We start from the raw sequence: 25,612 nt of genomic DNA, 5'->3' as shown, positions 1-25,612 counted from the left end.
AATTAAGAGACATTACAATCCTACAAAGCATTTCTACTAACACACAAAGACACAAGGTTTGAAGCAAGGAGGAAAAAAAAGGGATTGAGAAAGTATTTATAATGCTTTAACTATGTCTAAAAATCTCAAACTGGCTGAAAAAAAGAGAGACTACACACATTTTACTAAAAAAAAAACAACAACAAAAAATAAAACCCAAAACAAACCAAAAAAACTCTAGATCAATCTGACATTTTTCTCCTGAGAATGAAAAATACTTGCAAAAGCTGGGCACTAAAATCTTCAACGTATTTGTAAGCCAAGGGAACATGGAAGAGACTAAAATACAACAGGCAACTCATTCAACACTGACAAAAAGCTAAAGCTCAGCAGTGGAGTGCGCAGTCATTAGCAGAGCTCAAATTCTGGCACCCACTCATAAGAGGCTAAGAGACTGACATTGGTCTTCAAAGCAATTTAAGGTGAAGATGATGAATGTTCCCAAGAATTAGGCTTGGATATTTTCAGTGGCATCATGGCCTGGTCTCATTGCTTTGTTTTGTATGTCATAAACCTGACAGTGGCTATCGTATAGCTTCACTAATCAGTTTGTAGCTTATGAAACATGCTTAGAATGAGACTTCAGCTTCCAGGTCTAACCTAGGAAGTTACTGTATCCTCTACCTGGCTGTCCTGGGTTCAGCAGTAGCAGTCATGTTTCTCCTTCTTGGTAGCTGGTGCAGTGCAGTGTTTTGACTTTCGGCCTGGGAACAGAGCTGATAGCGATGTTTTGGTTTGCCCAAGGACTTTGTGAGCCTCATGCTCTGCCAGGGAGGAAGGGAAGCCAGGAGGAAGCGGAGACAGGACACCTGACCCAAACTGACCAAAGAGGTATTCTGTACCACAGCACGTCATGCCCAGGATGTAACTGGGAGTGAGCTGGAAGGGCTGGGAGACTGCAGGGTTGGAGGAGGTATGGGTCGGTGCTTGGTCGGGCTTGGGGGGGGCAAGTTATCGGTTGGCTGGTGGTGAGATGTTGTATTCTCTTCCCTTGTTATTTCCTTTATCATTATTATTATTGGTGGTAGCAGTAGTGATTTGTGTTATACCTTAGTTACTAAACTGTTCTTATGTCAACCCGTGGGAGTTGCATTCTTTTCAATTCTCTCCGTCCCTCCGGGAGTAGGGGGAGGGAAAGAAGGGGGGAAGTGAGTGAATGAGTTACCTGACTGGGTTTAAACCACGACACTGGCTTATATTAGAAGCTAGAATTTGAAGCTAAATGTAGTACTCACCTCATTTGATCTAAAACTCCTTCCTTGCATACCATGTTTCCAGAAGGCCAACACACTGTCTTGTAGACAGACTGGTAACAAAGAACACTGGAATCAGTTTTGAGGCATAGTGTCAACTCATGCTTTTAAGGCCAAAAGTATATGACTGCAGTTCTGAAATCTGTACATGTATGTTTTAGTCTATCACATTCACTCACACAGATTGCAGAATGTCTCTCACGAATCACTGAACTTGCCTCAAAAGTAGCTGCATTTACGTATTTTTTTGTTTAAGGTGCAGGGTTAAAAAATATTACCACCCAACCAGAAAAATTTCTACAATTGTCCTTCTGTCTAGGCCTAAACATGGCCGGCCTTTCCTTTCAGCAGGAAACCCCTCTCCATTCTAATACATAAATTATATATTGAAAATACATAATTAATATAGAAAATATGTATCAAATTTTAGCAAGAAAGTGACAGGGATACTGCAGTGACATTTTTCATTTCCCAGCAACTATTGGCTAATACAGTCCTACAGCAACGGGAAGCTTTACAGAGCCTTTTACTTCCCAGCCCTTGTCACAAATACAGTGACAGACACCTGCATTTGCACCCTGTGAAAGCAAATGGGTCTAGGGCTTTCCTCAAGGACAGGGTAAGTGTGTAGGTTCCCAGGAAAAATCTGTCAACAGCCCACAGTACTCAAGGTGGGGCTGCACCAGTGCAGCATAGAGTGGAACAGTCAACTCCTGTGACTATGCTGTGCTTGATGCACCCCAGGACGTGGGTAGCTCTTTTGCCTGCCAGGGCACAGTGTTTAGTCATACACAGCTTGCCATCAACCCAAATCCCCAGATCTCTCTCTGCAGGGCTGCTCTCCAGCCTCTCATCCCCCATCTTACATAATCAGGACTACCTTGTCCCAGATACAGAATCTGGCACTCGCTCTTGTTAAATTTCATATGGCTTTCTAGTCTACCCAGATATTCAATATTAATAACAAAATTGAACTTACCTATTGATTCAATCTGAAAGTCAAATGTGAGCTCAGACGACAGTTTGCGGCTGGATTTTAACCTGCCTTGCAGATTCACTATTTTTATGCAGCCTAGACAATAAATAGGACATGTCAACCAAGAATCAATCTTCAATGTGACCTAATTTGAAGACAGACAGTATGCATGTACATGCATATGTATGTATTTAGTTGATACCAGAACTTACAATCCAAACACACCAAAATGGTATCTCTCTCCAGCTGTGTTACATGTACAACACTTGTCTCTGTAGTGTCTATAAAAAAATGACAGTGTTAGTTCATAACATAAATTAGCATGAAATCTGAAATGGAAGTTCTAGAGACTGAGAAAATTTAATGGGTTAGTGTGTTTTCATCTACTTAAAACAATCATCTTACATTTATCTTCTCTTAGAGAGGCATGTCCACATATCCAACATGTTGACTGTGACAGGAAAACTGAAGCTGTAATATTAAAGTATGAACTTAACCCAGCCTTTTGTGAGCCAAGTCACAAAAGCAAACTCAGGTATACATTGTTCTCCCTATATTATCTGTTGGTGTAATTTAATATTGCTGTGGCAAAAAAAGGCAGATATATGAGACTGTCCATACTAAATCTGAATGCTGTTTCATTCCATTTTTCTTCTACTGCTAGGGACTTAATATCAGTACTTAATTCTTGCTGCTATTTTCAGGTTTTCCATCCCTAATCTCCAAAAAATAGGGGATTATTATTTCCTTCTCCAAACTCTTAAAAGAAGGGTCACGGTCCTCTCCTGCATTACAGCTGCAGCAGTCTCCATCACAGTAAACAAATCTGACCCACCAGGAATTAGTGGACACATCAGCTCAAGAGAAGTACAGCTTTGGTTCATTTGTTTGTTGACACTGACATTACACAAAAAGCAGCTCTTACTAATTCAGCATTACTGCCAACAATTCTGTAGGTGTTCTTTCATACAGAAAAGAGAAACTAATTAAATCTGTTAGAGATGAGAAATTAGAGCATGTTACCTAAAATACAAAAGCAGCTCTCAGTTAAAGAATAAAATCCATGGTCCTGTTGAGAAGCAAAAAGCTTCTCGAGGATGATGGCAGACACATGCTCCTTGAGATGGTCACTCCATCTCTTTTTTGCTGTTTGTCTTGGAAGTCATATATTTATGATTTTGACCAATTTCTAATGTACGGTCTTAACCAAAGGTGGATACAGCCATGATGAAAGCATGCAACAGAAGGACTGGAGGACACACATCTGTGCAACCACATTATGTGATGCGGAAACATGCACTGTACTTGCTGAAGCTACCAGAAGGATGGCACAGGAGAAACCCCCTGCACTAGAGTCTTTGCCAGCTTATTTTCTTTTTTTTTTTAGCATCTTTAGAAGACGTTTACAGAAAAATATCAAACGCCAAACAATGAACACTACTGTAGAAACTGTGTGATGGGCACTGTTCGTTACCATATGGTACACCCTTGCCTCATTTAAAAAAACGCTGAAAAATCCGTTTCATTGCATTATCCATCTCTTGCCAGCAGGGGACAGGAATAAGCCAATACAACATGAGGTTTTAAATTGGAGTCAAACAAATAGCAGAAAATAACAACATAGAAACAACACAAGAACACACAAATGACCCAAGGAAGCTAAGGAAGTGTACCTTTTGGGAAGACACAATGCAATGTTAAATTTTCTACATTAAAACAAAAGGAACCATGAAGGAATTATTATTCATAGAATCATAGAATTGGATGGTTTGGAAAGGACTTTAAGATCATCTAGTCCCAAACCCCCTGCAATGGACAGGGACACCTCCACAGTGCAGATAATACTGAGAGAAGAATGACAACAGGACATCATGGGTCAAAATTTCTCTTCAGTTTTCTACTTTTATGAACTCTAACCAAGCCACACAGTTACATGAACAGATGTGTAAGTTTGAAAGTAAAATGCACTTTCAAGTAGTTAATTGTACTCTGAAGTGTATTAATCAGCCATCCATTGATCACATTGGTTTCTGTAACTGTTCTTTAAAGTGTGTCAAAATCTGACGCACTTTTCAGCAGTGAGAAAGTCAGCAGGCATCTTTGTAGTGGAAACTGTTCTTCTTAGCGAACTGCATGGTACACCATCAGCCAGATAAGTATATGCCAGCACAGGACTAAGTATAAATTCATCATGGATCAACAAGGGCTCTATGTCTGGTAATAACAAAGCTATTTACTGCTTCTAAACATGGAAGCTATGACTGGGGTCAGCTCACTACTGCTTCTAGGTTTAGGCGGGGGGGGGGGGGGGCTTGCAACTCTTAAAAATTAATCCTTAGAACACTTCTTTCTTAAGACTATTTATACTGTTGCTCACATGGTGGCCTTCTCACTCATGGTGCCCAGACCAGTGACAGACAGATACCTGGCTTCCTGCTACCAGCGGTCCTAATCTCTTTCCACAAACATGGGGAGAATAGAAATATGCTCTCTCTCAGCAAGAAGCTGATAACCTCATTTCTAATCACACTGGCTTATTGCAGAAGAGACAAACTACACCTACAGAGATGATGAAAGAAACTGTTCGGAGTGCAATTCTATTAAAATCTATTAAATAAACTGACATCACGCTGCCAGGGTAGAGAACAGCACAGTGGGCAATAGTCAAGTACACTCTGATTTATGGGAATGCAAAAAACCCCACAGCTCCATACTCTGCAATACTCAAAAACCTCAAGAAATCAAATCAGTTCAACAACTAGAAACATCCAAAAAAGTGCATGTGCAAGCAAGTACAAACAGATTTAAAGAGAACTTACAATGATCACTTAGCCTCAATGATTTAACCATTAGTTTTCTCATAGGAAACTACCTTTTTAGTGCTTCAGCTGTAACAGAAGAGCAAGGAGCATTTCTGAATGCAATTATAACAGTGTACAAACCTGTTTCTGTAAACCATGAAGAGGTAGAATTTGGGTTGACAGTCTCAAACTTCACCACCTGGTTGAAGTCTCTTCCTCTACTGACACCAACACAAACTAAAGGGAATTCCTGCTCAGGGACTACCAGCATTTCAAACAATCTCAGTGGACAAGGTACAGGAAAATCTATGTGCTAGATTAAGAAACAAAAATAGGCATTAGAAACAAAACAAGTTTAGTCTGAGTCACTATTAGGTATTTAAACTGTATGGTAAATTTTATGCCATACATTTTAGAACATTAAGTTTACCTCTTCAGATAACAGTAACTGATAGATACAAAAAGCCTGAGTTAACAAGGTTAGAGTCTTCATGCCAATTCAGTTAAAATAAAATACGATGTGTGTCCTGTGCAGCTGCACACAGATGACACGAGTGCTATACCCACCATTGCTTTCCCTGGCTATGCAGTCTCTAAGTTGGCTGCCAGGCTGATCAAGTTATAGTGGCTGCATCCCTACATGAGTTCTGGGCACCTCCAGTGTCACAAAGCATAAAATAAACAGCCACCTTCTCTCTGGTATGGGAGCAAGCCGGATGTTAACCCATGTTATCACTCCACTCGGCCATGTATCAGCCTGTCAGCCAGTTTTTTACTGTGCAACTAAAACACAATGTTCATGAAGAGAAGGGTTTTCTTTTTTAACTGAAGTGCACCACAAAACCAAGAAAATTCCTATAAGTATTCTGAGTCAGTTAATACATATTATTTAAATAGTTATTTTCAAAGAAATTTAAAAGAAACCAAGAGAAAAGTGTATTAACTCAAGAAATGGTCATTCAAGATAAATAGAACTGAACATAAGAAATTTCACCTTATTCTAATATTACCTTGATTAACATAAATTTTTGCATTGGTTCAACCCATTCTAACAAAACAATGCTAGACTGTAGTGCTCCACAAAGGTACTTGTGGCCCGTGTACGGATTCCTCACTGCCAAAAAAGGAGAGGTAGAACACATTAGCGTACAATACAAGCAAATAAAATAAACAATTTCCAACCAAATTACAGTCCATAAATTTATTTTTAAGTCACCACCACCACTCTAATCTTTTATATAGGGAAGCTTCTGAAAAATCAGCATCCACACTATGAAAATAGTGACAGCAAGCATGCTGGTGCATGGTCTGCCCTTTCACCAGTCATGAGCAGCTAATAACCTGAATGTATATTTGAGGTATCTTGCTCTACCATGTTGTTTTGCCTAAACTACTCCAGATCATCATGAGAAGCTGTTAAAGAACAGCTGTTTTGACAATTAATCCAGCAGGAACTGAACTATTGCTATCACTTCAGAACTGCTCAGCTGCCTTTCAAGCACTGTCACAGTGAGTATGAAATCCAGGAGCTCTGTATTTGTCATAGATTAGCAGGAAATCTGTTTGGTTTTTTTTAAGTGACATCATCTATTTCCACTCAACTCCTGCTCTTCTACTGTTTGTAAGAGCTCAATTAAAAATGGGAAGAGAACAATAACATTGCAAAATTGGGCGCTGTGAAATCCGAAATTTCACAACTTTAATTCTACAGTATTGACAAAATTTCACCAGCTTATCAAGACAAACAGGTGTTACTTCACACTTTGTACAACTACATCTAAAGACCAGATGTTAAAGGACATCAGGCAATGAACACCACAGTTCACATAATGAGCTTCTACAATCCAGTACTATCTACGTAAGTAAAATATGCTTATGCTACCCTACTGCCAAGAAAATCCACTAGCAATCCCTTGGCACCTTACACATCAAAGTTTAATTTCATTAATCCAAGTCCTCACTCAACATCTGTCAGACCAAGTGCAAACGGCAGCAAATAATGCCTGGTGTGACCCGTGGTATGGCTGAACTCAGCAGCAGAAAACACAAAACATGCAATTACCAACACCTGTAAGGTGGAGAAACGAGACCAGAAGTTCTTGTTTGTTTCTGCCTCCTGTGGCACTGCTGCTTCCCCCAGGCCAAAGGGGTACTTATGCTGCCAGCAGGAATGCTGCAGCTCAGGCTGTGGGTAATAAGTACAGCAGGAGAGGGGAATCTGTTATTTCTCCCCTTGGACCTGCCATCTGCAGACATCCCTGTTACTACTTACTCCTATCATAGGAGGAGGATTCCAGGCTTGTTAGGCTAACCTATCCCTGCATGCCAAGACAGCAGTCCCCCTCTTGTGATGCAAAGTCCCATGGCACTCTTATTCAATTCTGTGCCTGTTAGTACAGAAACCATAAGACTGAAGAGGAGCACACCACTAGGATTCTCATTTCATAAACAGAGACCTAAAATCATATGGACTTCCAAATTAATTTTCATGTCAGAAAGCAGCATTCCTACCTACTCTGATCCTGCTCCACCCCTTCAGGTGTTCCCTCCAGCATCCATTACAGCTCAATTAGATGCCTCAATTAGGGCAAGGCCTGAACATACACAGTACATACTGTTAATACCCTATCACGCCCTAGAGCATCTGCATACCAGAAAAAGTCAAGTTTTAACAGGTGAGCTGGACAAAGAAGAGATAACATCATATGTTTTAGCAATACTGGGGAGATTTTTGTCAGGATAGGTGACAGATGCTCACCACTGAGCCTCTGAATCTCCTGTGTAATACAAATCCTCACACCAAACATTTGACTACAGAACACCAAGTGAAACATTCCCAGGGACAAGAGCTTGACCCCAGGAGTTACCTTTCCTGGTTCTTTTTAATATTACTTTATTTATTTTAATCTACCTGCTCCCACCACCCTTTTTAAAACATGCCTTAACACAGTGCTTTGAACACACTTTAAAGGCTTCAGAGACAACACAAGTCCTCAAAGAACTGAAAATACTCCTTGCTTTTTATCATCCAATACTGATAGCTGGAACTTGTGCTAGATGTCAGGCTACCTAAGCCTAGGCTACTTAAGCTTGATGGCAACCTCTTTAAGTCACTCCAGCCATGGAGATTAGGTTCTTCCCAAGAGCTGGTTTAAACTGGACATGCATTCTCCTTCTTTGAGGTTTGTAAGAATTGTCCTCCAAAATAAAAAGCAAATTGGGAAAGCTTTCCACTGCTTAAACTCAGGGACTAACCTGAACGAGTTCACTGCCTGCAAATGTATCTTTTCATAATAATGACAAAAGTATCTTCTCCTATCACCTCCTAAACCTGACTCAGTAACTTTAATACTGCCATCATCTATACTGCTTCTTGGCATTTATTCTGCAGATCTTTACTTACCAACACAACATTTCTGACACCATTTAGTATCCGGAATTTTTGTAGATACTGCAAACTTCCTACAAGATACAAAGACAGAATTATTGGTCAACTTAAAACAACTGAATGAATTTGCTTTTTAGTGAGCTGTTGGTGAGAAAAGTTTATTTGCTCCCCAGAAAAACTATGTATGTGTGTATTTCTTCTCAAAATGACATGCCTAGAACATACATGGTGATCCCTCTGTTAGCACTGAGATGTTGCTCAGTTATGCAACGTTATAAATGCAGTGAAAAGTCAGGAATGGAGAGCAATAGATACCTCAATACCTTCAAATGTCATTTACCACTATTTAATTATATGTATTTATACACATGCCTGGGATATCCACAGGTACTCACACAATCATTCTTCTTTGTAACGCTGTAACTTACTACATCTTGTGCTGGATACTACACTGACAACACAAAGGCCTCTCTTGTCCCAAGGACATAATTGTAATTCAAAGACAAGACATGTGGACCCAAAGGGTATGGCAAATGATACTGTACCAGAGAGCTTGCTTGGACTGATGGGTAAATATTGCAGTCAAAACCATTTCAGCACCTTTCAAATGTCCAGAAGTGACCGATAATGCAGGACTGAGCAGCATGAAAGCTGAGTACTGGCCACAGATTTTGCTTGGAAGAAGCCATGGAAGGTTTGAAAGAAACTGTTCAAGGACACTCAAGGGAAAGAAGCTGGAATGTAGACTTACCAGAGACATTTTCTGCTGCTGAATGTTTGCCTACCAAGTTATCATAAATTCAGCTTAGACCATGTTGCAGATGAATATACAAACCTCACAAATGACTTCGAATTCTATTTTGTTTTGCGTTTTCTCTATAGAAAACTTTGCTTTTAACATTTCTACGTTGATATAATAATGCTCTTCTCCATGCTTCAAATGCACTTCTGTCAGGCTAAATCTTACTACCCTGATGCCTTACAGCAAGGGATAAAACAGAAAAATGGATTATCTAAATGAATCTCTCCTGTGTTTGAAGGACTGCCTTGGCACTCACACATTCAGGTTATGCTGCATTTTTCTAGGGAAGCGACATGACTGGACAAGAAATTTTCTGAGCCCTCTGCAGCTTAAGTGACGTGTCATTCCAGGCTGAATGTAGACTGAAGGTCTCCCTCACACGATCCTTAATGATAATTACAGTTATTAGTCCACTGCTGATGCAGTCCTCACATCAAAGTTAGTTTGGAATAGAGAGGAGCAGAACAATGGCACAGACACACAGAAGACAACGATTCAAGGCACAAATTACCTCTTAGTTAATTAGCATTTAGCCTCTAGGAATAACACAATTTTCAGAGGAGTGCTGCACCATTATGTTGGCAGATGACTGAACAAGAAGCCTTTCCTGAACCCAAGAATTAAATGTTAATAGGCTGTTAATAGAACCAAAGATGGCAAAAAATTATGTCTCCTATAATACAATTTCCTAACAGAAAGTCTATTATACAAGAAGAACCAATGATTCCATATATATTTTAAGAATCAAAAGCATCTCTGCAAACTAGATTAGTGTTGCTATCTATTCCTCTTGGATTTGAATGGTCTCTTTAAGGCTTGGTTTGTCAGCCAGCGTTGTGTCCCTGAGATTTTGTATGCACTTGTTAGTAAATATGGCTGGAGGGACTGCATACACAATGTGCTGTAGGCATCTGGGATGAAAAGGATCTTCTACACTGGCCTGTGAAAAATGACTAGGCAATGAAGAATGTCAAATCTGCATTCCAGTTCTATTCTTTCCAGCCTACAAAATAATCCATGAGACTATTCCCTCTGCAGTAAGTGATTATCCATCCTCAATTTTTACTTTTACTTTAAGTAGAATGGAAAGATAGGGCCCACAGTAACTAATGTAAGGTCACCATTTCTACTTGCCTGAAATGTAAGAAGAACAATACTGACCCTAAATCTTGTTTAGCATCAAGAACAACCAGGTTTTACCATACTAGACTATACCTGAAAAGAGCTATGCCCTCAAACAAGAGGCTTCATGACAAAAAGCTAAGACGTACCAAACCACATTTATCTAACAGGAGTATATTCATATCCTGATTCATGTAAGTTTAGAGGTCCACCCACTGACTAATGCCCATAGGAGTTATCCATGACAAACTGTGAATAGAGCTCCATGTTATTTGATATTCCTCGAGTTTCACAAGCATATTCTGAACTCCCAAATTAAGATATTCTGATACATCTGACGACATGTATTTACCTTGGAAGTATTCTGTCAGGAAGTTTATGTGCTGGGATAGCAACAGGTAACTTCTGCATTTGCCTTGCATAATCAAAGAGTCCTGGTAGATTATGGGAATAGAGCTGAGAAGCTTTACCTGTTAATTAGAAAACAAAACCACACTTCAAATACAAAACCAAATGTTTACCACCACTAACAGTTGGAGATAGCACAGTAACTTACCAGATATTGATAACAAGCAATTGTTCATGACATACAACCACGTACACCTTCGAGGAAATAGCTGATAAAGGAAAGGAAAAATGAAGAAAGAAAAGCATTCAATCTCATATACACAAAATGTGGACACATTAAGTTGATTGATTAATATCTGCATAGACGACAGGACAAAACTAATATTGACTTGCTTTTTGTAGCAGAAATTAGCTTAAGCCAAGTAATGTTCACCTGGATTCCAGAGTTAATTCAGAGTAAATCTTAGGCACACACACTATATTTAACATACACATTAACATTTAGACAATTAGCATGTTTTATATTCATGTCTTCAAGAATACTATAATTAGCCCATGAGACATCATTATAAAAATCAATCCTTTTAAAAATTTCAAAACTACCAAACTTTCTCCTTCAAAGGAGAAGACCTTAACAATAGTAAACTTCAATAAACAAAGCATAGCCCTTCTAAAGCCTGCAATAGTCCAAATCTCTTGAAACAAGTAAAACTGGCACTTGAAGCGACTCTCCATCCACATATGACAATATACTTCATTTAAGCGATCAAGGAGTGTAAAAATGTTCAAGGTAGAATTGATGTCATACCCCAGGATTACTAGAAAGATAGTGTTGAACTGACAAGGTATTTTTAAAACAAAAAAGAAATGTAAAAAAAAAAATTAAAAAAATACAAAAAATAGTACTTTCTTTCCGCCATCTCACATAACTTCTGGACTTTGTTGCCCCAAGAGGTGATGGAGATGGAAAGTATCAACAGTGTAAACAAGGGATTAGACATATTCATGTCCAACATTCCCATAAATGGACACAAGAAGCAAACAGCCAGAATCCTCCAACATCCCCAATTCCATGACAGTAGTTGAGTCTGAGAAGAACAGACAGTGGACAGTGGTCACTGTCATGGTCACTTTGCACTCCCACTTCAGGAAATAGACCACTGGGCCAGACAGACCACTCATCTCCTTTGCCCTTCGAAAAACAAGCAAAATCTCCTACCAAACAAACAAACAAAAAAACAAAAAAAAACCAAAACCACCCAAAACAAAGCACTCACTGCTGGTTTATTAGAAAGATCTGAGGAGATCTTGTAAATTAACTGAAAGATTTTTCTGCCAAAGAGCAAGAGATTCATCTTGAAGCTGCGCTAAATCCTGGAAACATCAGTTATTTCTGCTTTGTCTATTAGTGAAGTGGAATGCAGTGAAAAATAACTAAGAATACTACTTCTGCTTTTACACTGAATTACATCAGCCTATAGAGCAAACAACGAAGTGAAACAGAACTTGAAAATGCTATTAAAGCCCTATTGCCTGTTATCATAAATAAAGATGCAATAAGAGAGTGCATTTGTATTCCTGAAGTCTTCCCGTAACCTAAACATACTGTAAGAAAAACCTACAGTAATCATCTACCATGCTGGCTTTATCCAAATTTAATGTGCAAGTTTGATTGACCTTCTCTAGCTGCATAACCATATTGTGACTTAGCAGGTCTGGATCCAAAGATTAGAGAACAGCAGCAATACTTCAGATTTGCAGGTTGATTGACCTGTCACCCATTCCTCCTGTTCCACATATGACTGACTGTTTTTACAAGCACCTCTTCTCATCACTCAGTGCTCTAGTGTTCATTAAAACATGTCCCTAAAAGCTCCCTAGGCAATGGACTACAGAACATGGTGCTTGGAGAAAACAAGAATGGACACGAGAGCATGAGTTTTGTTACACTTATTCTCCTTGCCAATTAAAAACAACCCTACCCCACCCCCAAAAAAGCCAAACCCAAACCAAATCCCCCCCCCCAAAAAAAAACAAACGAAACCCAGAACAACCAACACTTTCCTTTGTCTACCTGACCTACAAGAATTATTGTATTAGTGGTATTTCTCAGGATAGGTTTTACAACCATAGTGAAGCAGCAGAGAGGTACCTGAGCTAAGTTTAAACTAGGTAACTCAAGCACCAGTATGATTATGGGTTACATGGAGCTCAGTGCAAGCTAGCTAGGCCTTCTTCTCAACACAACAGACATCTACTACGTCTGGACCCTGGAAGATTAACAAACACCAGTGCCTCCAGCTTACAGTGTGAAGGCTGTCCTTGCAAATTCCTCCATCTTGATGGCAGATGCATAGCTCCCTAAGTTAGGGAGAAGGCAGGAAAGAAAACAAGTCTCAGAGATTAACAGAAGAGCTGGAGAAGACACCATACAGAAAAGCCTGCAATTGGCATTTCCCCCTCCCCAGTATCCCCTCAAAAACACCTCCCGTTTATAAGATTCTGCAAAGACAGGATTTTAATTGGGATTCAGTAAGCTGAGTCTTGTCAGCAAAGCTGCTTTTAAGACAAAAAAAAAAATGGAATCTAGTGTATAAAGGATCTCCTTGCTCCCCTGGAGCTGACACAAATATTGCTCCAAATATTCTATCTTGCATCAAAGCTTTCAAAAAAAAAATTAAAAAAAAATAGAAACTTTCATCAAAGATATACCAGGAAAATTCCATACTATTTTAATAGATTATTTAGCTGCAGGACAACGCACTCTGATGAAGGTCAACACATTGATATACGTAGATCTCCTACTTAAACACGGTTCAGCCGACACAAAACTTAAATGCGACTTAAAGGTATCCTCAGTAGTAAGCATTTAAGATAAATCTCAGTGTGGCTAGTGCCTATGTAACTGTAAAGACAATTTTTACAAGGATTATACAACATAAATCTGAGTGGCTAAAAAAATAAGATGTATTTTTTTCCCCAAAATATTAAACCAGAAATACACCTGCTCCATTGATGTTTCATGAAGTTCATTGAGGTTCAGTGTGTAAATACCTTCTTCTGCACCAAATATCAAGTACTGATCTGCAAATACAAACAAAAAGAAAATCTAGGAATTCTGACTTAAGGAAGGTATGTTTTACAAGAGCATGCAGCTCTTTAGCAAGAGAAGACTTAATTATACACATTGAAACAAACCAACCTATAATAGTTATGGTGTTTGAAAGCTTGAAAAACAAGTATTGCTAAGGAACCTTAGCTTTGTGGATGGGGTTGTTTTAAGACATTAGGAAAGATCAGGCTTTTTATGATTTTGTTATCAGAATAAAAACCAGCAGTGATACAACATAAGCAAGAACTCATGTGAATAGTTTCCTCATATATATAGATCATTCTATTTGGACATTTCCATATATTTTGTGACATATTTATGGCCTTCTTTTGGAGTACTTCGAAAAGCAGTATTGGAATGTTTTCTCAGTATTTTGGGGGTGCCTCACTTCTTGAACATAATTAATACCCTGGATTGCATTTAGGCATGTGAACAAGACAGACATCTTGTATTGAGATGTCAAATGCAAAACATTTGACTTCCATAATTTCATTGTCTGATAAAATCTAAGTGTTTTCTTGCTTACTGGCTCAGCAGCATGTCTATGCAACCTATAATCAACAAGGAAAATTGCAGGCAACGCAAGTACAATGTTACTAATTATCCCTTTCATTAGGCTATACAATGAAACACCAAAAAGTACGCGCAAAGAGATCTGCAGAAATCTGCAGACCAGACAGATTTAGGAAAGAAAAAAAGGAGAGGAAAAAAGAGAGAGAGAGAAAGAAAGAAAGAAAAAAGTGAATGATAAAGAAATCTATCTCCACTAGGGCCTCCAGGAGTCAGTTTTTTTTCCAAAATGGATTAGGATTGGCATCTTTGGGATTAAAATGTTGAAAAGAGTCTTGACTCAAAAGTGTTTGGTTTTTTTTTTTTTTACCTTTGATATGTAATTTATTCTCTTTAATCAAAGCTGAAATCTGTGCCCCACATCTTCATTAAAAAAACAAACACTGAACTGCAGAGCAGAGGCATAATTAAAGAACTACTGCTTCTATGAATAAACCTACTTTACAATATGTCTGTTTTAAAAGAAGTAAGTCTTGCTCCTCTAAGCACTCTTTAAATCCGAGAAGAGGACAAAATGAATAAATATATGTAATATATTACCTCTCGTATCCGGATTTATCCATGAAGTTGCACAATGTATTTTTAATGGACAGCCATTGAAAACCTTTGAAAAGCAAGCACCCATCTGTAGAAGTAAAAACAATTAAAAAGATACTTACAAAAACCAGAAAAGTGACATTCCCAATAGGATTCATTTTACGTAAAGTAGTAACAAAAAGTTAAAATAGTTTCATTTGACATGTGGAAAATAACCTCACACACACAAGTTGATTTTAAGTGATTTTTTTCAAGTGTTTTTTTCCCTTTGTGCGTAAGACCTTTCTGAACAAACATACCATAATTAGCATTTCTGAATTAACTCTTAAATTAAAAGTCTTAAACTGTATGCACTTAACTATATGCTTAATTTAAGTTGGCAAACCTGAAAAAGGTTCCTGAATTTTGTGACTTTAGAAAGTTTCGGAGAAACTTAATTCTTGCCATATTTCATACATTCAAAATAAAACTCTAGGTCATACTCTAAAACAAAGATTTTGATTGTTGCATCTATTATTTGTTTCAAGTTAATTTGTTTTCAATATTGATTGCTTTCCAAAGGGAAACCTCTGGTAGATGATCTCTTTGTTCAGTATAACCCTAATAAACTCCATTTGCCTATTAAGTGTCTTGCATAATGTAATATAATCAGTCTGCCCATCTTTCTCCTAGTGAAGCACAAGCATTTATTTGTAGCATTTATACGAATACTTAATAAATTTGCTTCAAGAAGACAGAAAAGGAAAAGCCAGGGCTTCCTTTCTTCCCCTCAAACATCAACGTAACAATTACCCATCCTATTTTGCTAAGAAGAGCTGACCTACAGTACTGTTGATAAAAGAGAATGATGCAGTAGTGCACAACAATAAGTTCAGTGAAACATTATAACTTATCAAACGTTGGCCATATATAAGATGAAGCCATAGGTAAATGTTGTCATCCTGAATATAAGCAGGTATCACCTCTGTGCAAAGCTACATATCCTGCAGCTACAGAATGGCAATGTTTTCACTCTACATTAATACTTCGATAATAAATATCAATCTGTAAACTGAATTAACCAACAGCTTTCATGTTAACATTTAGACAAGTTGTTGTTTTTTTTTTATTAACCTGTTGTCGAATAATAAAGTCTGTGCACACTTCAGTTACTTTTGAACACAATGTACTTTGAAGAGGAAATTAACCCTTTAAAATGAACAGCAGCAGAAACAGGACCCTTCTCTGCACTTCAGACATGTCTCATTCTTGCATCACTATAATGAAACCCATGACTTCGTCTATATATGCTTAAATGAGAGAAGAATCAAATTCATTAAGGTAATCAGCAAAATTGGAAAAACAGGAAGACTCCATTACACAAAGACAATGTGGAAGACTGCCGCACTGCCAGTACCACCGCAGAAGTCTTGAGTATCAAGGCAAGGAGCTGGTACATACAGAGAGAAGTCCAGTAATCCCAACGGCCTGGGAGAAAAAACCCTTCCTTACCCAAATTTTCATTATTTGGCAACTGATGGAGACAGCAGGCAGCGTGGAAAATATAAGTGCCAAATCAATACTTAACAGAAAGGTTGGAAAGTTTGTTATACCTATGAGGTGGGGTGTGATGAGGAAAGAGGAGGAGAGGGCAGAGTTTCTAACCTGGCCATCATCAGAACCAGAGAATGGATGCACTACAAAGATGCATAAATGTGCAGAGAGCAGTCCAATACCCAATGACTCACTTGATCAGCTTCAGAAGTTTCCTTTTAGTCAGCCCCTTTTTACAGCTTCATTATATTAGCAACTCAAGTAATTTTCTGATGGCCTGTCCCTGAAGCTTGCGGGAAAAATGCAACACATATGACTATTTTGAGCTATTTATTTTGTGCCCTTTTTCTCATTCCAGTCACTAAATCTATCTTACCTCCCTCTCATGATGATGATTTGGTTCTTGTCAATGCTAGGAGCCCTTCCAAGTTTCTATCATTCACTAGTTTCAAGTACACACTCCTAAGGCCATGTATTTAGTTTAATATCTAGTTTATTAAAATAGGACTGACCTACAAACAATGCTAAACATACCAAGAATTCAGAGCTCTGGAACAATCCTGTGAATTTATGCAACAGTTTACAGTTCTAAGGAACAGACGCATTACGTCTACCTTAACCTGTTCTTCTCTAAAATGGCTAGGAAGCAAAAAATAGAATCATCTGCACTTACACAGCCTCATAGCAATTTTATTGTCTATCTAAAGATGAGAAACTGACCTGGCTCAGAGGCAATGTAGCAAAAAGTTTTGTTGAAGATCAGATGAATTCCCCATTTGGTGCACAGCACAACTATATGAATGCATGGTCCAGCACACAGGGAAGAAAATGGCGAGGGCAGAAACAAATGGTCAAAAGGAAGTAAAGACCGGCCCTTCTGATCAGAGAGCTGGCTAAATTGATAGCTTGACTTTGCAAATGAAGCACAGTGATAAGGCCACACAGATATTACAATTAAAGCAAACTAGAATTTATGTTATGAAGGTGCACACAGATGTCTGCAATAGTTTCAAGCCCTAAGAAATGTATGAATCCTATCTTCAGAAGTTTTGAAGACTAGAGCTGCACAGCATAAGCTTTGAGCTGTTTGTAGTACCCAAGAGGCATAAGTTCCTCAGAACAGCAAGTACCCTAAATACCAAAAGAACTTCTGTAGCATCAGTCACAAAACTCTCATTCATCACTTTTTCATTAAGAAGCTAATAAAAAACATTCCGAAGTTTACTTCAAAAGCACAAAGCCAAGGGTGACTGCCGAAATACCGTGCCTGTGGCTTAATATTTCCAAGAGATACTGGCTTTTATAATTAAAAGAAGACCCTACAAACATTCAAAAAATGCACTCTCTCAGCTTTAGTAAGAAAACATGTCCTGCTTCCAACATGCATTTCTGTGACTCATTAATACTCACGTGTACTTTAGGTGTGGGAGGAAGGCCATTACTAATTGGTTTCTAGAAAACAGAAGTTAAAAAGTGTGTTTACACTCACATGCACACATACGCATGAAAAATGCACATTCCCATACTACAGCATAACCAAAATATAAGTCTAAAGTTTTTTTTAGAATGTTCTTAAAAGCATTTAATAATTATATTAGGAGAAAATAGAAAGCCAGTACTTATATTTACATAAAACAGATATAAACCCCTCCCTGAAGATTTTTAAGACAATAGAGTTGTGTTGTGTGTTTCTAGACCTTGATAACTGGAAGGCACTAGGCACCTATTGGGACACTGCTGTGCCACATGTATGAGATAGGAAAGCCATGGCTAACCTTTGGCAACACTCCCATTTTTAAGCATGAGGTTGGGCCACAGACCTTGCTTCCAACCAACACTTCCATATTTCTGTACGAGTTTCCTAACCACATCCTCTATTGACCACACACCACTAACTACCAGATCATTTGCTTTCACTAAAACATCTACTATGATTCCCTAGTATCTCCTTACTGAATGTCTGCATAGCCTATTGTGCAATGCTTTCACATTACAATGATGCCTGAAAGAATGCCATATGCAGCAATACAAAGTTTAAGCAACATTGCAGCAATTGCTCAATTGTTCGCTATTACAAGCGGGTATCAATTAGTACTAGACCCACTTTCCTATATCTGTATCAATTTCTTAGTAGAAATATGCTTCCAAAGAAATGTATTTTACAGGTTAACACAGGAAATTTCCAACACACCATTTCAAATGTGATGCTCAAATCAGTTCAGGAAATCATGCTTTCCAAAGTACTTCCTTAAACCAAAACAAAAACATCCACAACGTTTCTGCTCTATTTTCTCTTCACTTTCAAAAGGGTGACATTTCCAACCTCATCCTTAGAAGAAACCCCTGAAGACTACAGTTCCATGTTAAGTTTAATCTGATCTTACTCCAAATGCCCCACACTCTCCTGTCTCACATTCATTCCCACATTTGCTTCTGCATTAAAGTAATAGAGTGCCACCCTGGAAGCTATTCCAGAAAGCTATGGAAAAACTCACTTGGAAGAGCAGAAAGGGATGCAGAAATATTCCCTTTCCTCTGCTCACAGATGGATCAGATTACACATGGAGTGAAACTGCTTTCTCTCCATGAGTGCAACTTCACATGACTGTATGTAGCTCAAGATGGACACTAAACAAAAGCTCCTAAACCCTGAAACCCAGAGCTCCAGAGGCCAGCAGACAACAGCTTGCATATCTGGACCTTTAATCTACGTTTCTCCATCTTTTCTTTTTCCCCTGGCATGCCTACACCTAGGATAAGAGGAGGACTCATTTGACAGCCCCCATTTAGCTCCTTTCCCAGGGCCAGCCAAATCCTCCAGCAAGCCATCAGATGGCAGCATGTTCCTTAATTTAACCATTTGCTTAATTAAAAGTCATTGCTCAGTACAACACATTACATCTCTCTCACAGGATCCTGCTCTCACTACATCTCAAGTATGTGAATACAAGCAAGTAAATCTTACATATCCATAACGATGTTAGTTTCTAATGAAAATTAAATACTGATTCAAACTTCATTTTAAGACTATAACAGCTAGATTAGCAACTGTGTTCTGATTCAAAGTAAACAAGATGTCATCCATCCAGCATAATTTCTATACTAAAGAGTGTGCCCACTACTTTTCATTGCACATGTAGAACAGTTGAGACTTTTAAATAAGACCTAGAAGCTTAAATACCTACCAGTATTTCCTTCTTTTCCCTCCTTGAAAAATTAGTGTCTCTAACTTCATTCTGTTGATGTGGTGATCCCTCTCGTTCACCATTTAATTGTACATAACTGACTCCATTACCTAGAAAGATTCATATTTTAAAATGTATTCTACCTTCAACTCAGAGTAGTTTAGCCTCAAAACAGTTCTGAAAGGCCGTAATTTCCACTTATGTCAGAACATGTTCCAGTACACTAATTTATGAAGCATATACATCTCTACATGCTCGTAAAATCATCTATAAAGAACATTCAATTTCAGTCCATGGCTTTTGGCAATTAACATAACTCTAACGTGGACACAGAAAGGTATGCAGTCACAGTTACGAGAAAAATTATATTTAACATATCTAAAGTAAAACTTGGCTAAAGCTTCAAATTATTGATCCTTTATAAATAGCCTTGAGACATTTCTTAGCACTAGAGGCTTAAGCATTACAGTCAAATCTGTAACACATCAATTGCAATACTAAATACATAGCAAGGAAGAGCTAGCAAGGTATCAAGTAAGATTCAGACATTAAGTTCGCTTAAAACAAGCCAGTTCAGAACAACTCTTAGAGCATCAGACTTTAACACACATAAAAGGAACTGCCTGAGCAAACAGCAAACACAATTCCCTGCTGTCCTACCCAACCCAGTTCATTATAAACAAATGCAAACTTTGAAAGCAAAACTATTACTGACATGTCAAACAACAACCTCAGTTGACACACAGAGCCAGAACCTGAAACCTACAAACAGGAACACTTTTTTAATCCCTGTGACAACCACGATACTCTACATTATAAGCCTGTCGTTTAGAAAAGCAATTGTGTCACCAATGGTGTCAGTAGGAATGGTATCAGTACCTTTACTAAAAGGTACATTTGACTCTCAAGTCAAATTGAGTTCAAGCATGCTTGCTTTGTGCATCTTGGCTTTTGTGATTTTTTTTTTTACATGCCCCCCACAGAAAAATTACCACATTACTGTAATTTCACATATGCACACCTATGTATGCATAGGTGAGCATGTAGAAAGAAAATAATGTAAGATTATTTAAGAAATATTTGTATACTTCTTGCTGTCACTCTTATTACCTAAAACATTAGATTTCTGTGGAGGTAGCCGAGGGGGTGGTGGCCTGGGTGGAACCTGAGATGCAGATTTTGCTGGACTCTCTGATGCTGGGCATCTCTTGATTGTTCCTTGGTTATCGTTTTCAGAAGAATGAGTTTCTTGGGGGATAAAGATGGATTTAGGCTAAAAAAGACACAGTAATAATAAAAACATAATGAAAAAAAGAAAATATTCAAAGCACCCAAGCTCCTTCTCACTGACAAAAAAGTCACATGCAGTATTTGGGTCCTCAAATTTTCACAAGTAAGTTGGTAAAGCAACATGTTCTGCCATGCAAATGTTTCAAAAACAAACCAGAAGGAAACACACAGCAATAAGGAAAACCTTGTTATCAACAAAGGACAAATTAAAAATCATTATATTCAAGTCATGCATTAAATAATTACTGGCCATGTGGAAATGTCACTGTTTATGAATACAGATAACCAAACCAGACATTTAAGTAGAAACTAGGGGAGCAGACAACGATACAGCTAGAACTTTGTGTAAAGAATCCCAAACAAAGGATGTACCCACAACGGGCAACATTGTTTAGAAACCTGCTGCACTAATGCTGCTTGCAAAGCCCTTCTGAGTTATGCAAAGATAGTGCAGGAGGGTAAGTCAGAAAACCTGCAATTTTTGGCTGAGGAACTAACAGCCAGACAAAAGAAATACAGTTCTTTTTATTTTCCTTCACATTAAGGTAACTTCAGTGTGAAAAAGATTCACTTACTTTTCAAGTGACAGCATGCAAAACCTAATCTGATCCAGGCATGCCCCTGAAGATCACCATTCAGACAGCAAAAGTTAGCAAGCAGATACTTTACTCAGCAGCTCCTTAGTCACGGCTCAAGTGAGAGAACTATCAATACAGTCATTTAGACACTTCTGCATTTATATATAGCGCCCTATTATCTGGCAACAAAATCCCTCTCACCTTTGGTGGTAAAGGAGGTGGCACTTTAGGTTTCATAGTAGCACTACAAAGAAAAGAAACAAAACAGGCTGTTATCCAGTGCAGCTCCTTGAGCCTTATACTGTGGTGTTCAAGATACACAATTTTATAAAAAAACAGGGTTTTATCAGTGACATACAATTAAACACCATTAACTTGCCATCAGCGCTATTATATCCAAATAACTGCACCACAAATACTTTCAAACATTTTGTTATTGCTGTGCATACCACAGATACTATCCAAAATAAAACTATCACAGATCATCCCTAGAGAGCCCAAAGCAACATGAACTGATCTGCTGAAAATGCACATACTTGCGGGGAAAAAAATTAGGGAGATGCAGAGCAAACCTGATTATTTATTCTGCTGAGAGAAGAAAAAATCAGGGTATTGTGAGCTTTTTTAAAGGGCCATCCATAGGTATATAGAGCAAAGGGGAGTTACAAGAAAACTGATTAATATCATTCCTGACTTCATCAGAACAGCTTTACACATGAAAGCAAAATCCACCTACAATGGACAGCTATCCCACTGTCTGGGTTTAGGGGGGATGTGTGTGTGTATATATATGTATGTCTTCTTCCATGAGTTTTAGAGAAATTTTGCAAAAGACAACTTTTTAAATGCAAGAACAATTCTACAGCTTGGCTTAACAGTACAAGGTATCAGCAGAAAAACAAGAAAACTGAAGCATCAGGATTATCCTTCCTCTACTGGTTCTGTGTTTTAGAACATAGAATATGCCTCATTTAATTAAAAAAAAAATTAAAAATCCTAAATTTCTAAATGTTGGGTTTTCAAAAACTCTTACACTGCCCTGTTTCCTAATCTTTTGGAACAAAAAATTATTTCAATTGAATATATTAGGCATACAGCTGCGAAAATTTGATATTCTTCTTGACATTCTTGCACAATATTTCCCCTATTTTTAAATTATCTTCCAAAGTGTATGGAAAACATCCAACTAGTAAGATATCTACTTGTTTACAGATCAACAACTTGTCTCCTTTGCTTAATTCTTTTCAGGAGTTTCTGTCCTGGCATCTTATCAGCGTCAGCCACTTCAGCTGCTACAGCAGTGGAAATTATCTTCTCTCCATAACATTAGGACCAAGCTTAAGTCCTCGGGTGTGTGCATCCAAGCTCCAGTTGTATTTTCTTTCATATTCTTCCCTTCATCTCTGACAGCCATCTCAGTGTTACTGGGCAGCCAAATGTGTCCAAAAAGGGAAAAAAGCCAACAATTTGGCATAAATGTAACAGATGTTTGTACAATGGAGTATGCCCTGGTTTCAACAGCAAGGTTTATGTGCAGTTTGTCACCGCTGATCATGCAGAGCACTGCCCCAATAATTTCTGCTTTCCCAGCTTCCATAACCAGGAAGGTTCAAGAACCATCAGCTTTGCTGCACATGAAAGAAAAAAATACCAAAACAACAAGGATTATTAAAAGGAGAGAATTTTATGTTGTTCCCTGAAGCATGTGGATTCTCTGCTATGAATCACACAGCTTCACGCAGTGAAGAGTTATGCAGTGGCATCAGTTTGGACTGGAGGGCATACAGCAGCTTCATTGTTTTCGTTCTGGATCTGACAGATGTCACATGCGGTCTTCAACTGCAGCACCATGTCACAGAATATAAATAGAGCAAAAGCCTTGCATCTTCAGTGGACTCCAGAAAAAGATATCCAAGACCAAGCTGATGAACCAATGCATTGCAACAGACATTTGGGCTTAAGCAGATACCAAGAGGAAAGGCACAGGCACAGAATCTGTCTGATCCAAGGCTGAGGCATTGAAGGGTTGCCCCTGTGCTTACAGGAAAATGCAGTGCCCTCTCTGTAGGATAAGAGTATCTAGGATGAAATACAGAAGAAGCAAAAAACACCAGGACTTTTTGGAAGACCACTGGTGACTGTCCTTAAGGTCAGATGAATCAGAACCTCTCCAGAAGCTATCGGGTTTTTTCCTGCTTAACCTGAAAGAGAAAACGCACGAAAATACCACAGTGACAGAAGCAGCTAAAGCCAATGCTGTTGAAAATTCTGATGGAGCTCTTGCAAGGAACAAGGATCTCAAAGCACTGGATAAAGAAATCAGTGCAAGCACCTGAAGACATCAAGGATCAAGAATTTCCAAGCCCTAGAACATTACTGATGTTGATGATACTGCCTGCAAACAGAGCAAGAAGGTGGGGCATGGGAAATCAAGCAAAAATGAATGGACACAGAGATGTACATCCGGAGATTAGTACGGATAGGGGAACCAAGCTGACATAATTTGGAGCAGTGCAGATAATCCAGAGCATTTTCACTGAAGGCCATCAAAGTGGAGCTGGAAGTATGGAGCTATAGGGGACTGTTACATCCTACAGCGTGGAAGCCCGAGTTATCACCACCAAGGTCTATCCAGCCTAGGAGCAAAGCAGGTTTGCAGCTTGGTCCAAATGCAGGGGAGCAAATCAATGAGTAGCATCACTGAACTCTTCCTCTCAAAAAGAAGACATGAGAGCTTTGTATTATCGATAAACTGCACCATCGTGCCTGTAAAAAACTGCTTCATTATGAAATATGAAGAACTTCTTGAGGAATTAGGAAGGGAATGAAGCCTGCTAGAAACTGACTGAAAAATCATTTTTGTTTCTATAAATATACTTCTGTCAAACAGCAAACATACTTGTGTTTTGAGAAGATGATTATTGAACAATGCAAGTCTAACATACTTGTAACCTACATGATACCAGAATCAGTAGCTTTACCTTTCTTGAAGGGGGCTGTCCCTCATGCTCACTACAGTGATTAAAAACTACTGCCTTTGTTATAAAAGAACAGCAGTAAAATAACTCGAGGGAAAAAGAGTTATTTGGTTCTCTGCAGGAGACAGATGCCAGCAACAGATAACGCATGTTTTACAGGTTTCTGGTATGAAGCAACAGCTTTCAAAATTATCCATTAACAGAAAGTAAACAAGAACTCTGTCTCAACAGCATCTTTCTTTCTTTTTTGTCTTTATATCAGATTTATTTAGGAATGTAGATTTCCAAATACTGGCTGCAAATTTTTGTTTCAGCTCTCATATGTCAATCAAAATGAGCCCAATACTTATATTTAGTATAAGCACAATTAATTTAACATGTGGCTATTGATACTGCCTTTGTAGTCACGTAAACCTTGCTCTGTGGTAAGGGAGCCAGCTCTATTACAAAATCAAGCACCCACACACACATCCTCCTAGCTGAGACAGTAGACAGAACAAACTCAATTATCTAAAGAAGACAGTTACATATGCATTTTATGTATTTTTAATGAGTTTTATTTTAATATACTAGTTATAAAGTTGACACCAGCATGGGGATCAGAGGAAGCGGCTCAATGTACACCAAGATTTTGTTCAATAATAAGAAAAGGACAGCTGTATCAAGTGAGGAACAGATTGCTTCCCCCTGATTTATCAGTTTATCAGCAGAATAAGAAAACGTTCAGTGATGTCATCTAGGAACAACATTAAATGCCTATCTTAAAAAATGCTGTACAAGATGAAGTATCCTGAACTATCAGGGACAGAGCAATTCAACTTGCAAGAAACAAACATTCATCTATTCAAGAATCGGCTTTTATACATATAATTTTTACAAGAAAAAAGGACTTACTGTTTAGCATCATCATCTGCATCATCATCATCTTCTAAATGTGCCACATGTCCCCTAAGAAAATGAACAAGGTACGATGGCTGAGTTGTACTAAAGTTACTTGGCTACTGAGAAAAATTATGAGCTCAAAGGCTGCTACCTCTTTTACAGAATTCAACTGTCTTTTAGCTTTTTATGATTATTCTTTAAAGCACAGCTGCAATCCA

General features: G+C 38.3%; 1 protein-coding gene across 15 annotated transcripts in view; it reads right to left on the bottom strand.

Moving 5' to 3' along the window:
• The window catches only part of MAP4K3 (mitogen-activated protein kinase kinase kinase kinase 3), an 80,619-nt gene that overhangs the window by 5,743 nt on the left and 49,264 nt on the right, over positions 1 to 25,612 (bottom strand). For 11 of the 15 annotated variants that reach the window (XM_061461313.1, XM_061461320.1, XM_061461322.1 and 8 more), the window contains 15 exons: positions 25,407 to 25,460; positions 21,736 to 21,778; positions 20,777 to 20,939; positions 19,667 to 19,776; positions 17,892 to 17,933; positions 14,952 to 15,036; positions 13,734 to 13,813; positions 10,938 to 10,998; positions 10,734 to 10,851; positions 8,473 to 8,531; positions 6,080 to 6,183; positions 5,211 to 5,382; positions 2,481 to 2,549; positions 2,272 to 2,364; positions 1,275 to 1,345 (listed from right to left, as the gene is read on the bottom strand). In XM_061461313.1, coding sequence (XP_061317297.1) covers positions 1,275 to 1,345; positions 2,272 to 2,364; positions 2,481 to 2,549; positions 5,211 to 5,382; positions 6,080 to 6,183; positions 8,473 to 8,531; positions 10,734 to 10,851; positions 10,938 to 10,998; positions 13,734 to 13,813; positions 14,952 to 15,036; positions 17,892 to 17,933; positions 19,667 to 19,776; positions 20,777 to 20,939; positions 21,736 to 21,778; positions 25,407 to 25,460 — 1,324 coding nt within the window. Of the gene's footprint in view, positions 1 to 240; positions 660 to 1,223; positions 1,346 to 2,271; positions 2,365 to 2,480; positions 2,550 to 5,210; positions 5,383 to 6,079; positions 6,184 to 8,472; positions 8,532 to 10,733; positions 10,852 to 10,937; positions 10,999 to 13,733; positions 13,814 to 14,951; positions 15,037 to 17,891; positions 17,934 to 19,666; positions 19,777 to 20,776; positions 20,940 to 21,735; positions 21,779 to 25,406; positions 25,461 to 25,612 lie in introns of those variants that run through there. The other 4 variants (XM_061461323.1, XM_061461310.1, XM_061461315.1 and 1 more) reach the window with 4 other exon arrangements.

The sequence above is a fragment of the Pezoporus flaviventris genome, unplaced genomic scaffold, assembly GCF_033815535.1.
Source record: "Pezoporus flaviventris isolate CSIRO_AGI_PZ_B2104156 unplaced genomic scaffold, CSIRO_AGI_Pfla_v1 ptg000031l, whole genome shotgun sequence".
NCBI lineage: Eukaryota > Metazoa > Chordata > Aves > Psittaciformes > Psittacidae > Pezoporus > Pezoporus flaviventris.
This window is presented reverse-complemented; position numbering and strand designations above follow the sequence as displayed.